Here is a 12,538-nt window from a genome sequence, read left to right as displayed (position 1 = left end):
AAAATTTCTTATGGTAACATGACTATTTTGAAGATTTTTCTTAATAGTTTATGTGTTCTTAATAATTTGTAATAACAAATTGGTTTTCAATTTTAATGGTTAGGTTTTGATTTTCAATAATCATAAACTGTCACTAATGGCTTATCTAAAAACTGTTAAAATTAAACCATTAACACCCTGCACCAATAATCTTTTCAAGTACATCTAAGATAAGACTGTACCTTGCATGGTATTTATTTTTATTTGATCTTAAAATGAACATCCCAAAAAAAGTCACATCATGAAAATGAAATTCATAACCAATAAAGTACTATTCATATCAATTTTAGGTTTCCGGTGCCGACAACTCCTCTAACTGTCATTAGCAAATCTCGTAGTTGCTACCATGATGCAACTGTTGTTGCCGGTGGTTGTGTCTGCCAGCATAGATTCGGTATTCGGATGAAACTACTTGTTGTTGGTAATTACCTGACATCATTTCCTTTTGCCGCCGGAGCTCCATCACTTTCCGGTGAGAGTTCGAATGCTGAGTCAGCATAAACGTCGGGCTTGCCGCCGGCCGATACTCCGGCACCAACCGACCTGATTATATCCAAAACCAAAAACAAAACTATAATTGTAACTTTTTTTAAAATGCTTAAACGGGTTAATAAGTCAACCTGTTCTGATACAGGTTAACCTGAACCTGACCCGGTTATTAAATGGTTCGAATTAGCCAACTCAAAACCTTTTATTATTATTATTATTATTATTATTATTATTATTATTATTATTATTTCTTGGGTTCACGCAGGGTCAACAATCGTCGTCCCTACCTGATTTGTATCTCACGCCGCACGCGTTACATAACGTCTTCGGACCTAACGGTCCGGTTCTCCACTGAGGCGTCTTCTCCGATGCGCAATGTGTGCACCGCCTAACGGCGACACCCTCGGATGTCGCTTCAGATGATGATAACGTGGACGAAGTGTAAACCTCTTGTTGAGGTGTTGATGTCCAGCCATTGTTATTTGCTGGTGCTGTAGTTCTCTTTCTTCGAGATTTGCTGTGACATGATGTGCTTTCGGGTCGGAAGTTTATAGTTCCGGCAATGTTGTTCGCCGGAAAGTTGCTGGCTGAGTCGTCGACAAATTTTGATAGCCATTCGAGCTCCGCAATGTCATCATTCTACTCATTCAAAATACAAAAAACATTTATTAAATATCACATAATTAACTTATATTTTTTTCAGAGTTGGTTAACTCATACACACTACAAATTGTTAGATTACAATACAACCATAAGCTAGGAGTATGAAATTGTAAACGAGTCGAAGTTGGGTATGTTTTCAAAGCTTGAGTCTACTCAACTCAAAACTTCACTTATTTGTTGATTAAATTATTTTCATTTACAATTAATTAATTATAATATATATATATATATATATATATAGGTGGTTATCCTATAAGTAGTTTACTAAGAAGACTAAGAATAAATTATAGCCATTGGATCATATAAATCAATGGTTGAGATTTAAAATTACCAAAAACCGTCATAGTTTTCTAGAATTACTCTTTCACCATTATAACCGACATAGTTTCCTAGAATTATTCTTTCACCATAGGTTTTAATGCCAAATGTCAAAATTTTATTGGTTCTTACCATTCCTAGGAAACAACTTCTTTTTATTTGAACCACTAGCACTTTACCCGTCCGATGGACGGGAACATCAACGCGGAAATGCGACGACTGCTTGTTCTTTCAGCATATAAAACTATAATGATAAATTAAACTTTTAACAATCAGGAAACTTACATGCTTGTTCTTTCAGCATCGTTATATTCCTATCTACCAATTGATAATCATTCTACAAAAAATAATAAAAATTAAATCTGTAAATGTTTGATCACGATTGTAGCCGAAACAAACAATGCGGCTAAAGTCCTTAGCCATAGGATGTCCATCTAAATATTTGAGTTCTTTCGGGACTACGGTCCCACCTAAACGTACACCCGCAAATCCAGCATACTTAGAGAAAGATGCCGTTTCAATTGCAACCTGTAGCGCACACAAAGAAAAAAAAAAATATTATCTTAATCAGTCACAATAAAATATTATTTTTTGTAAGTTGATGGTTATGATTGTTCTTTGCGCCAGGGATTACAAAAATGAACCATTCGTTAGTTTAATAAACAAACTAACATGAAACAAAATTGTTCATTTAGGCAAACGGACAAATATGAACACATGTCTTGTTCGTTTATTTATGTTCGTGAACATTCACATTCATTAGTTTATTTGTTAAAGTTCGTGTGTTTACTGTTTACGTTTGTTAATATATTCATTTGAAAGCTATAAGCCCATATAGTTTACTCTAATCTCAATAACTTTGTAGGTTCAACAAATTGTTGTTCACGTTTACTTTTAATTAAGGTCGTTTGTTTACGTTCGTGAACCGTTCATTTATACCGATACGTATGAAAACATGAGCATAAAAACTGAGTTAGTTTAGTTGTTTGTGTTTGTTCTGTTAAAGTTAAACAAACAGACATGCTCCGCTCGTGTTCAGTTGATTCGTTTATAGACTTATAATTATGCATATCTTTTCACTTTGTTCGGGTCTATAACCACTGTAACCCTCAACAGTAGTCAGTAGATAAGTCGAGTGTTCTCTATTAAACAGAATTATAATGAATAACTTTTATATAATATATCACTACTAAAATAAACTTAATACAATAAGTTTTCAAAAACGTTTTGTCTAAATTAAAAAAGTATATTTATAATATATTACTACTAAATTAAACTTAATACAAACTTTAGATAAAGAAACAGTTTAAATTAAAAACAATTTATTTTAAGCATTTATAAAGCCTTTGTAAACAAAGAAACATAAAGCTGTTAAAACAAAATGCAACATTTCCACCTTATATTAGAGGCTGAAACTTGCTTGAAATCCTGAAGTTCCTTGTATGATTAAGTTTTTGCCTTGCTATGATAGTTGAATTAGCATCAGCAGTGTCATACAAAAATGCAGCATCTGTTGGCATATTGATTCTTTTCTTTTTTAATGAAGCAACAACCACTTGAAAAAAACGGGTTAAAGGACCGTCCATATTATGTTCCTTTGCAGATTGTTAGTAAATAAACAGTTAAACTGCTGATGCAACAACATCCATTCCTATAACAATCTGCAAAATAGCCATTTAGATACATCACATCTGCAACATAATGTATTCCGCAAAAGCTTTTGCCTTCTTTGTTTTCCTGTAAAAGCACCTAAGCTTTAAAAGAAAGATCACTAATGCAAACACCAAATTTTGAATCTGATGAGCTTATGTCTAAACAACAGTTTACACACTGAATCTGATGAGCTTATGTCTACAATGGGAAGAAGTTTCTTTGTCTCAGTCTTTGACAGGCCAAGCTCTTTGCATTTCAAGATAGCTTGAACCTTCATCCCTAATAAGCAAAAATACAACAATTATAGATATAATTACTTAAACATAAATGTATACATTAGTGCAAAGTGAAAGACTTACCAATTAACAATCCCTAAAATCGTGTTTGTTTAACCATTATGTCCACGAAGGTCCAAAAGTTGAGGTGTTGAGCACAATCCCAGCTAGAAAAGTGTTGGTTGACAAGTGAGAATGAATCTGCTAAAGAACACAAAGCTAATGATCAAACCAAGAGAAACACATTTTGTAACTCAATCATCTATGACTACTCAACCAAACAGCTATGCAAGAGATGGTATATATATAAAAAATTAAATGCTAAGAAACTGCATGAAATATTCCCAAATAGCTAAGCTAAATACATAAACTTTGAAACTTCATCTATGCACCATGAAATGCACACAAATAGCTAAGCTAAATACGTAAACTTTGAAACTTCATCTATGTACCGTTTTACCAAGAAATAAACAAAAATAGATTAATATGACATAATAATAATAATAAGTTTATTTAGGCAACGTGGATGTTATGCACCAATCTGAAAACGCATGAGTGCAAAGTGGAATCCCAAAACGCCATTCATCAACTAATTAAAAGCATAAACTAACATAAATCAACATGCATACATGAATGTTAAATTTGATGTTCAGTTAACCCATAACTACAGCTATATCCTGCAACAAAATATAAAGCATATATAACCACAATAAAAAAAGCAATAGAATCCCAAAAGGACACCAATCAATAAAAATCACAAAGTAAAATTAACCAACATGAAAAGATGAACTCGAACGCTGAAATGAAAGGCTACTTACAACACCGCGCACCGATTAAAAACCTAATCCAATCAACAATAGACGAAATTAGGGCTTAACCCTACGCAAAGTAACAAAAGAAGACAGCGGAGTTCAATACACACAGACAATGCATGGAAAAAGTACCGTGATTTCAACTCTTCGTGAATTTATACATCCAGCAGACAGAGGTTGGAAGTGAGGTGGAGGTTTTGATAAAGGAGTGAGAACTGAGAAGTTAATAGAGAGCGGTGTTATTTATTTTGCGTAGTGGGGCAGTTACGTATTTTTGGGTTAATCTAACTGGTGTAAGCTTATTGAAGTGTTTTGAGAATCAATCTAATCGGACGACCAGATTTAAATTTCACTATAGGCTTATCGAAGGGTTGAGAATCAATTTTAAAATTTTATCCAACGACCAGTTTTAAATATCACTCTACTAGGTTATAACTCGTGTACTACACGGAGCTGAGAATTAAAAAATAATCAATGTGAGAACTTCATTATCATACTATCTCCTCATTTTAAATTTATAAAGTTATTATACATTATATCATTAAGTCATAAACTATCATTTTCAACTTTTTAAAATTAAGGCAAAATTATGCATTCAGTAAACAATTTGTTCAAAACCATCAAACCACAACCAACTAAACTGAACCATAAAACTGTCAAAACCAGCCCAATTCATGATCAAGAAATATGGTGAAAGTAATCACACACACGAAAAAAAAGGTGTTGTCTTCTAACCATGTAGTCTTAAAAATACATAAATAACCACATAGTCTTACAAACAAAAATAGTGTAGACAATAAGAGAAATTCAAAGCTAAACAATTAATACCCATTTGGCATGCCATGTCGTCAACTTCTTTCAAAGAGAGCCTAGCAATATCCCATTCTCCATTACGCTAAATGTAGAGAACTAAACATCACTAAAACATGCTAGCTTGTCAATGTTGTAGCTTAGATAGCAAAGAATCACCAACAAAAGTCAAACTTCAGTAATATTAATTAAACCGAAAAAAATACACACCCAGTTCATCATTAATCAAGAAACCCAACACATGCAAAGCTAACAAAAATCATTATAAATCAAACACATTCTTATTTTAGGTTACCCGTGGCAACAAAAATGTCAAAGCATACATTAAAAATGGAAAGACCACCCACCAAAATCAAGTTTTATTCAGGAGTAACAATAATAAACGACGCCATAGATTTGTAGAGAAACTTGTTTTAATTCGGTTCCAAGCTCTTGCCCGATCTTATATTTACACCACAAAACACATTATCATAGATTTAAAGTAATGAAATGAAAACTTTGTGAGTTTAGAAGAATATGATGAATATGCTAAGTAATTTCAAATTACATAAATATAAATGGGCCGTTTCCGTTTATGAATTATTTTTTTAAATGTCAAAAGGGTTATGCAATAATATTTAACTAAATTAAAAAAAAAGTCCAATGGCTTGAAAGTCACCGAGCATGCAGTCTATCTTTTCCATTCCTGGCGAAATAGGTGAGTCACGTCGAATAAGTATCCCAGGTCATACGGTGTTCGGCTCAGATTGGGTTCGGGTCAAAACGGGCCAATTTGAAAACGATTCAATTTGGTTAGGGTCAAAACGGGTTATGTCCAAAATATGTTCAAGTCATAATTGGTCATGGCTAAATTCATTTTAAGGTCATGACCAAAATTTTCAGGTCAAAACAGGCCGTTTTAGAAAAGAAAAAAGAAACAATATTTATTTTAATATGCATATAAGCAAACACCAAGTACCAAAGCAGATCCAACAAAATATAATTCAAAAAGATTTCTATGACCCAAGACATGAAAACATCAAATCTCTTTGTAAGCTAAAATTATGATAACCCAATAATTCAAAAAGATTTCTATGACCCAAGACATGAAAACATCAAATCTCTTTGTAAGCTAAAATTATGATAACCCAGTAATATCTTTGGAACATCTACACTGGAAAATGATAAATTTGACACGTTAATTGAAAATGATGTGTGATCTGTTTACTAAAAACAACATTTTGACCCGCTTGCTAAAATTATATATTTTGACCCGTTGACTAAAAATGATAAGTTTGACCCGTTTAATAAAAATGAGAAGTTTGACCCTATCTTACCTTAAGATCTACCTGAATGTAAACATTGGCCCGTTTTGACACAACTCCATTTTGGTCAGAACCAAACCCGATCCATAACCAAAAAGTGACATAGTTGCTACAACATTGTTTCCAATTGTTCCTCAAATTAAAGCGCATTTAACTTTCTTGAAATGTTTACGTGATATGAATGTTGCAGCCATACATGCAAGGCCATGCTCACTAAGACTGGTCCACACAAAGATCAAGGGATTTTTAGTGTGAAAAACTTACCAACAATCTGTGACAAATGATCTTCTGCATGACGAAACGCATCCAGGTTCCTTATTTAGCTTGTTTCGCACCCATGATGTTAAATGTATTGATTCTTTTACAATACTTTACGCACGCCTGCGATTTTAAGAAGAATTAAACAAAAAAATAAAATTAAGTTAAATTGAAAACAACCATCATGCAACTACATAAAGGCGTTTTGTAAATAAAATTATGTACAATTAAGTACATAATTAGTTTAATGGTATTTTGGTAACAGAATAATTTGATTGAGCATAAATCAATCAATTTAAAATATTACATATTTAAAATAAATTCCATAACTATGTCAAAAAAATTATGGAGTTAACATAAATAAGTTGAACCAGGAAGTGATGATACCTGATATAAAGCGGGGGAGATTAGTATCAGCATTATATGATCTGTAACACTTGCAGATAAAATTAAAATCATCATAGAAGATCGATAGCGATCTGGTGGATGCCTTAATCATCATTATATGATCTGCAACACTTCAAACAATCACTTTATCGTCATCTTGACTGTTATTTTAAGAAGAAAACAAATTAGTTATTGTATCATCAATCAAGTTATAATAAACAATCCTTTTAAATAACTTTTTTGTTCTTTAGTCATACATGAGATGCTCACCAATTACAACATGAAGACATTCGTTTAAGTAAAACCACATAGAATGTTCACCAATAAAAAAAACAACACGAGTCATTACTTAGCACAATTATCGACAATATGCAAGTTGAATCAAACATGATTAAAAGATTGAAAAATATAAATCAACTTTTTTACAGCAATCAAGAACATAGAGATGAGGAAAATAACAAAAATTTGTAAGTAGCCTGTGATAATTGAAAATGCTTTTATCTACAAATCAATAATTCACATCAACTTTGGAGTTCATATGTATCATACTGGAACTACCGATATAATTTAACAAAAACATATAATAATCAACAATATGAAACAAACTCTAATAAACAATATGGAACAAACTCTAGATCACAAGCTAATGTCACAAATTAATAATCAATAAAGTCAGAAATACAACAAATCTAAACCAATATATGAAAATTTGCAAAGAAATTTCAAAATACCTGAAGCAATCGAACAATGATGATTGGAAACATGAAGATACTGATTCGTTTTTTAGCATAGATCCACACAAGAAAACGAAGGATAACGATTTAGGGTTTTGAAGATAGTGATTCGTTTGTGAGCATAGATCCACACAGGAATTAAAATCGGCTAACCTATAATGGTTGTTAAACAACTTTTTAGATATATATACTGTGATAGAAATCCTCAATTGAAAAATAGAAAACCAACCCCAATACTAATAGCCCCCAATTTGCTAAAGCGTTAAATGAACAGAGGCTTCAATTTGAAAATACAAACACAACTTAAATTAAAAAAAAAAAGATTAATTTTCAAATAGTAGAATCAAGTATGCCTAAATAAATGAGTAAAGCAACCTAATCGACTGAAACAAATGATTATGAACTGAATCCAAATTAAAAAAAATAACGGCTAAACCTATAATGGCTAAACCTATATATTTAAATTAAACTGTGATAGTAATCGAAGAAAGGCATACCGACCGACATAAAAGTTCTGATTGAATAGTAACGATGGCGAGGAGAGGAAACTGGAAGGTGATTTTGAATATAGCCGGATCTGTGGTGGGAGGCGGGGGTAACGATGAAACGTGGATGATGGCGAAGATGATGATAAGATGGCGGAATTTGTGGTGGGCTGCAGATACACGATGAAGAAGATGATGAAGACATGTTGATGATGAAGATAAATTTAGGGTTTGGAAAAGATAAAATGGATGTTTTGTGAGATAAAATGGGTTGGATACCCGGTTTGGAAAAGATGTTTTTTGAGAGCGGGAAGTGATGAGGAATAATGTGGTAAGGAGATGACATGTGGCACGAGGGAAGTTTTATTTATTTATTAGTATAGATTTTCTATATATATATATATTGTATATAATATAGTTTTTGTGCGTAACTATAATAATATAAATAAAATAATAACAATAATAATAATTAAAAGTTAAACTATAAGTTGAGTAAGCTCTTAAAAATAAGCTACTTATCTAGACTCGTGAGCTAGATTAAACTCTATAAGTGAAATTTGAGCTTGTGCTCGTTTAACATGCATGCTTAGAACATTTACAATGGGCTATACTTTTCAAGATCCAATTTCATGTGGCATCTTACAAACTTGGAAGAAAATAAACTTTATCATTGTAGAGGATTATGGATCGATGAAGATTTGCCATTACAAACTTGTTGCAAACTTAGAGTGTGGGTCCCCCCTCTCTCTCATACACACACATATCATATAATATACACATATGTATACATATTTAATATTTTTTAATAGGGTTGTTAATGTTTGTTATTGTGAAAGAAAGTAAAGTTTTTGAGAAAAATTTAAAATATGATATGACGGTTTGTATGCGTTTGTTGTTGTGGATGTTCTTGTATAAATAATTATAGCTCATTTAAGTTGGTGTCAACTCAATCTTTTAGTAAGTTGATCTCAAATGGTACAGCTGTTTTCTTTTTTCACACTCCTACTATAAATCACTTGAGGAAAACAAACTTTAAACTTAATAGTACGGATACCAGCTAGAAACGCTCTCATACCAAAAAATGAATCGTTTCATCTCTAGAAAAATTTCATGTACTACAAAAATGAGTGAAATTAATTACCGGAATGGAGAAGTGATCGGTGAAGTCGGTGGAGCACTCGTGACAACCGGTGAAATTATTATTATTGGAATTGTACTGGAACTGGGTGGCGGAGTCGGTGGAGGAGGTATTATTATTGAACAAGTTGTTGCCGGAGAAGTCAAAGAGGTCATCAACGCCGAAAGCATCCGGTCCAGCTGACGACATACCATAAATATCCATCAGTTTATCCTCCAATTATTATTCGCAGGCACACTATTTAAGTGATGATGACTAGGACTGAGTTGCAGTTAAACAGTGACGGACCCAGAAACTTTGTTCCGAGGGCTTGGTCCTAAGTGAGGAATAACGTGAAAGGTGGTGTTGATATAGTAGGGATTTTTGGGGAGGTGGGGAGCAGAGGAACATGGGTAAAGTGACCATGCAATGTGATATCTCTGCAACTCTCTGATCATCATTTACTTTTTTTCTCTTTGATATTAATATTTTACCTAGTTTATGTAATATAGTACTAAAAGTGAAAACAAGGAATAAAGGTAACGATTTTAACTCGAAACAAGTATGGAAAATATATAAATGGAATCATAAATAGTATTTTATGATTGGATACATGTGTATTTCTATTGTGTAAATGTGAAATCATGGAATATTAGCCGTATTTTAAAGTTGTCAGAGCATTCCTAAACCATTTCTTAAAATTATGTAAGGGGACTTTGCAAATCATAAGGTGAGGTTATGAGTGATTTTTATAGGGTAGAGGAAAAAAAGACAATTATTTTTAATAAATTTAGAGAAACTTTATTTGCCCCTATTTATTTTTTTAATATTTGTTAAATTGGTTGTGAGTACTGTAGGGGTGTTCAGAAAAACCGAAAATCAAATCGTATACGTAATCGAAAAAACCGAATCTGAATTCAAAATTCGATTTTCGATTTGGTTATAACCGAATTTCGAATTCGATTTACGATTCGATTTTCGGTTATTTTTTTTATTTTATTTTAAGAGATTAGTTCGATCTATTAGGTTAACCGAATTAATCAATTAAAATATGAATTGTATTAATTATTTTGGATATGAAAAAATACTTTTTTAAGTACATGTCTAATATGTAGTCCAATAATCCATATCCATATCCATATCCATATCCATATCCATATCCATATCCATATCCATATCCATATCCATATCCATATCCATATCCATATCCATATCCATATTTCAATTTTTCTTTTTTTGATATTTTAGAATGGCTATTTTTTGGTTGATTAGTTGTATGTTTAAAACTATTTAATGACACGCCGGTTTGGATGTTTTATTATGATCTTAAACTTTTGGTTTTAGGGTGTATACGTTGGGTTTGTCTGAATATTTTGATGTGTTACGAAACCCAAACGGTTGCCCGAATCCGAAACACAAACAAAATAAATTGTTATTTTTGATGAATTCGATTAATACGATTTGAATTGATTTGTTTGATTTTAACCGAATTCGAATCGATAACGGTTCGATTAGCCACTTTCCAAATTCGGTTAGGTTTGATCGATGTTGAATTAGGGGTAAAAAATCGCATAACCGAACAAATCAAATCGAATAAATCGATAATCGAACCGAAGAACATCCCTAGTGAATAGAGGAGAGAGAAAACTGTAATGATAAAGTTATTAAAAAATTATTTAATTGAGTAGAAGAGAAAAATATAGTGTTTTTAGTGTAATTATAAAGATAGAGGCAGGGCCGTGCTGGGAATGCTCTTATTATGTTAAAATCATTAAATGCTATAAAGTGTTTTTCCTAAAATGTAGTCAGATGTGAATGTTGTTTTTTTACTTTTAAATCTACTATCTATACATACTATTAAAGCAAATAACAATTTTCACTTGTCAACATTCTAGGCCATCCACATCATTTCTACCTCATTGTCATGTCATCCATTGCTTTTCATAATCATTCCAAGTCATCCACTTCCTTATATTTAAACCTTAACAATTCACAGCTTTTTACCCTAAACATATTTTTCTCTCTTTCTCTATTAGCCGGATCTCCTTTCACCTTCATATATTCCGGCTAATCTGAATCTAGATTTGTATTCATTTTCTGGTAAGTTTATATTTTAAAATAAACTTCCGATTGTTGATCTATTTATTTCCGGCAACATTATATTTTTTTCCGGTTATTGTTTCCTCTAAACTTTTTATCTTTATTCTCATTGTTAACTGATTTTATTAAAATCAGTTTAGGTTGTAAATCATAAACGGCGATGAAGCTGATATGTGGACGTATTTACGCTTTTCCGGTAAGTTTTTTTGATTATGTGTTATACCTATAACAATGGTTGTTTAATATTTATTTGAAGTTTTAAATTTTTCTTGTTTTTTTTGTTTTACATGTTCTTATAGGTTCTAAATAAAAATCAGCTTCATCCATGGACAGTATCATTATTTCATTTTTCTGGTAAGACACATTTAAATTATCCAGTTATAAATTATAACTCTACTCTTCCATAATATCAATGTTATAACAAAACTTTATTATAGAATGTTTAGAGAAACTTAAGCGAGTCCAGTATCATTATTTTGTTTGAGTCTGTTGGTTCGTGCGAGTCCAAACTGGAAATGGAACCAGAAAGGATTGCCAGCGGACAATGGCTTATCCGGCGAAATTAGGATTTCGGTGAAGTCTCATTTATCCGTTACTAAAGCATATTGTGCTAACAGATCCTAGAAAATTGCTGATTTTAAGAGGCCTAATCAGAACCGTTGATTTAGATGACTTTTGTCATTGACTTGGTCAAGCACTCCAGTTGACTGCGCCTCAAAGTACACGATTTTGCCTTTCATGCTCATATTATTATATCAACAATAACTTCATAATTACTTTTTATTTATATTATTTTTATGTAATTTTCTTGTAATTATAAAATTCGTTTTAAGTTACCAAGTTGAGCTCATGTTTGAATTTCAAATATGGTAAAAAAGTCTTTTATTATTATGGTAAATTATAACTTTATAAATATGGTAAATTATATTATATATGGTTGAATATATGAATGCGTAATACTTCAAAGAATTAAAATATTGTTGAAATTACATCATTTTAAAAATGGACCACTTAGTCAAATCTTATATAAAATGATTAAAATCTAAATTTTGTAAATAAGTAAATATTTTGATAGCCATCAAAGTTTTTAATTA

The 12,538-nt window shown here is 31.7% G+C and overlaps 1 protein-coding gene across 1 annotated transcript; it reads right to left on the bottom strand.

Moving 5' to 3' along the window:
* Positions 1-317: 317 nt before the first annotated feature.
* Positions 318-9,661, bottom strand: LOC143546720 (GATA transcription factor 4-like). The gene is made up of 3 exons (XM_077038327.1): positions 9,369-9,661; positions 816-1,167; positions 318-582 (listed from the first exon to the last, which is right to left on the bottom strand). The coding sequence occupies exons 1-3, from the start codon at positions 9,567-9,569 to the stop codon at positions 362-364; spliced, it is 774 nt and encodes a 257-aa protein (XP_076894442.1). The 5' UTR covers positions 9,570-9,661; the 3' UTR covers positions 318-361.
* Between the last annotated feature and the right edge of the window lie 2,877 nt (positions 9,662-12,538).

Source organism: Bidens hawaiensis, unplaced genomic scaffold, assembly GCF_021521415.1.
Source record: "Bidens hawaiensis isolate Kalapana, Puna unplaced genomic scaffold, B.hawaiensis_p1.1 tig00014429_1, whole genome shotgun sequence".
NCBI lineage: Eukaryota > Viridiplantae > Streptophyta > Magnoliopsida > Asterales > Asteraceae > Bidens > Bidens hawaiensis.
Note: the sequence above shows the minus strand (reverse complement) of the source record. Positions and strands in the feature narration are given on the sequence as shown.

What these genes read in the sequence shown, in the direction of transcription:
- LOC143546720 (XM_077038327.1), bottom strand. Translation starts at nt 9,569, where the DNA reads ATGGATATTTATGGTATGTCGTCAGCTGGACCGGATGCTTTCGGCGTT. An exon ending in CCGATCACTTCTCCATTCCG is followed by an intron (nt 1,168 to 9,368) that starts GTAATTAATTTC and finishes TTGAATGAGTAG; the next exon opens with AATGATGACATTGCGGAGCT. An exon ending in CGGCGTGAGATACAAATCAG is followed by an intron (nt 583 to 815) that starts GTAGGGACGACG and finishes GGATATAATCAG; the next exon opens with GTCGGTTGGTGCCGGAGTAT.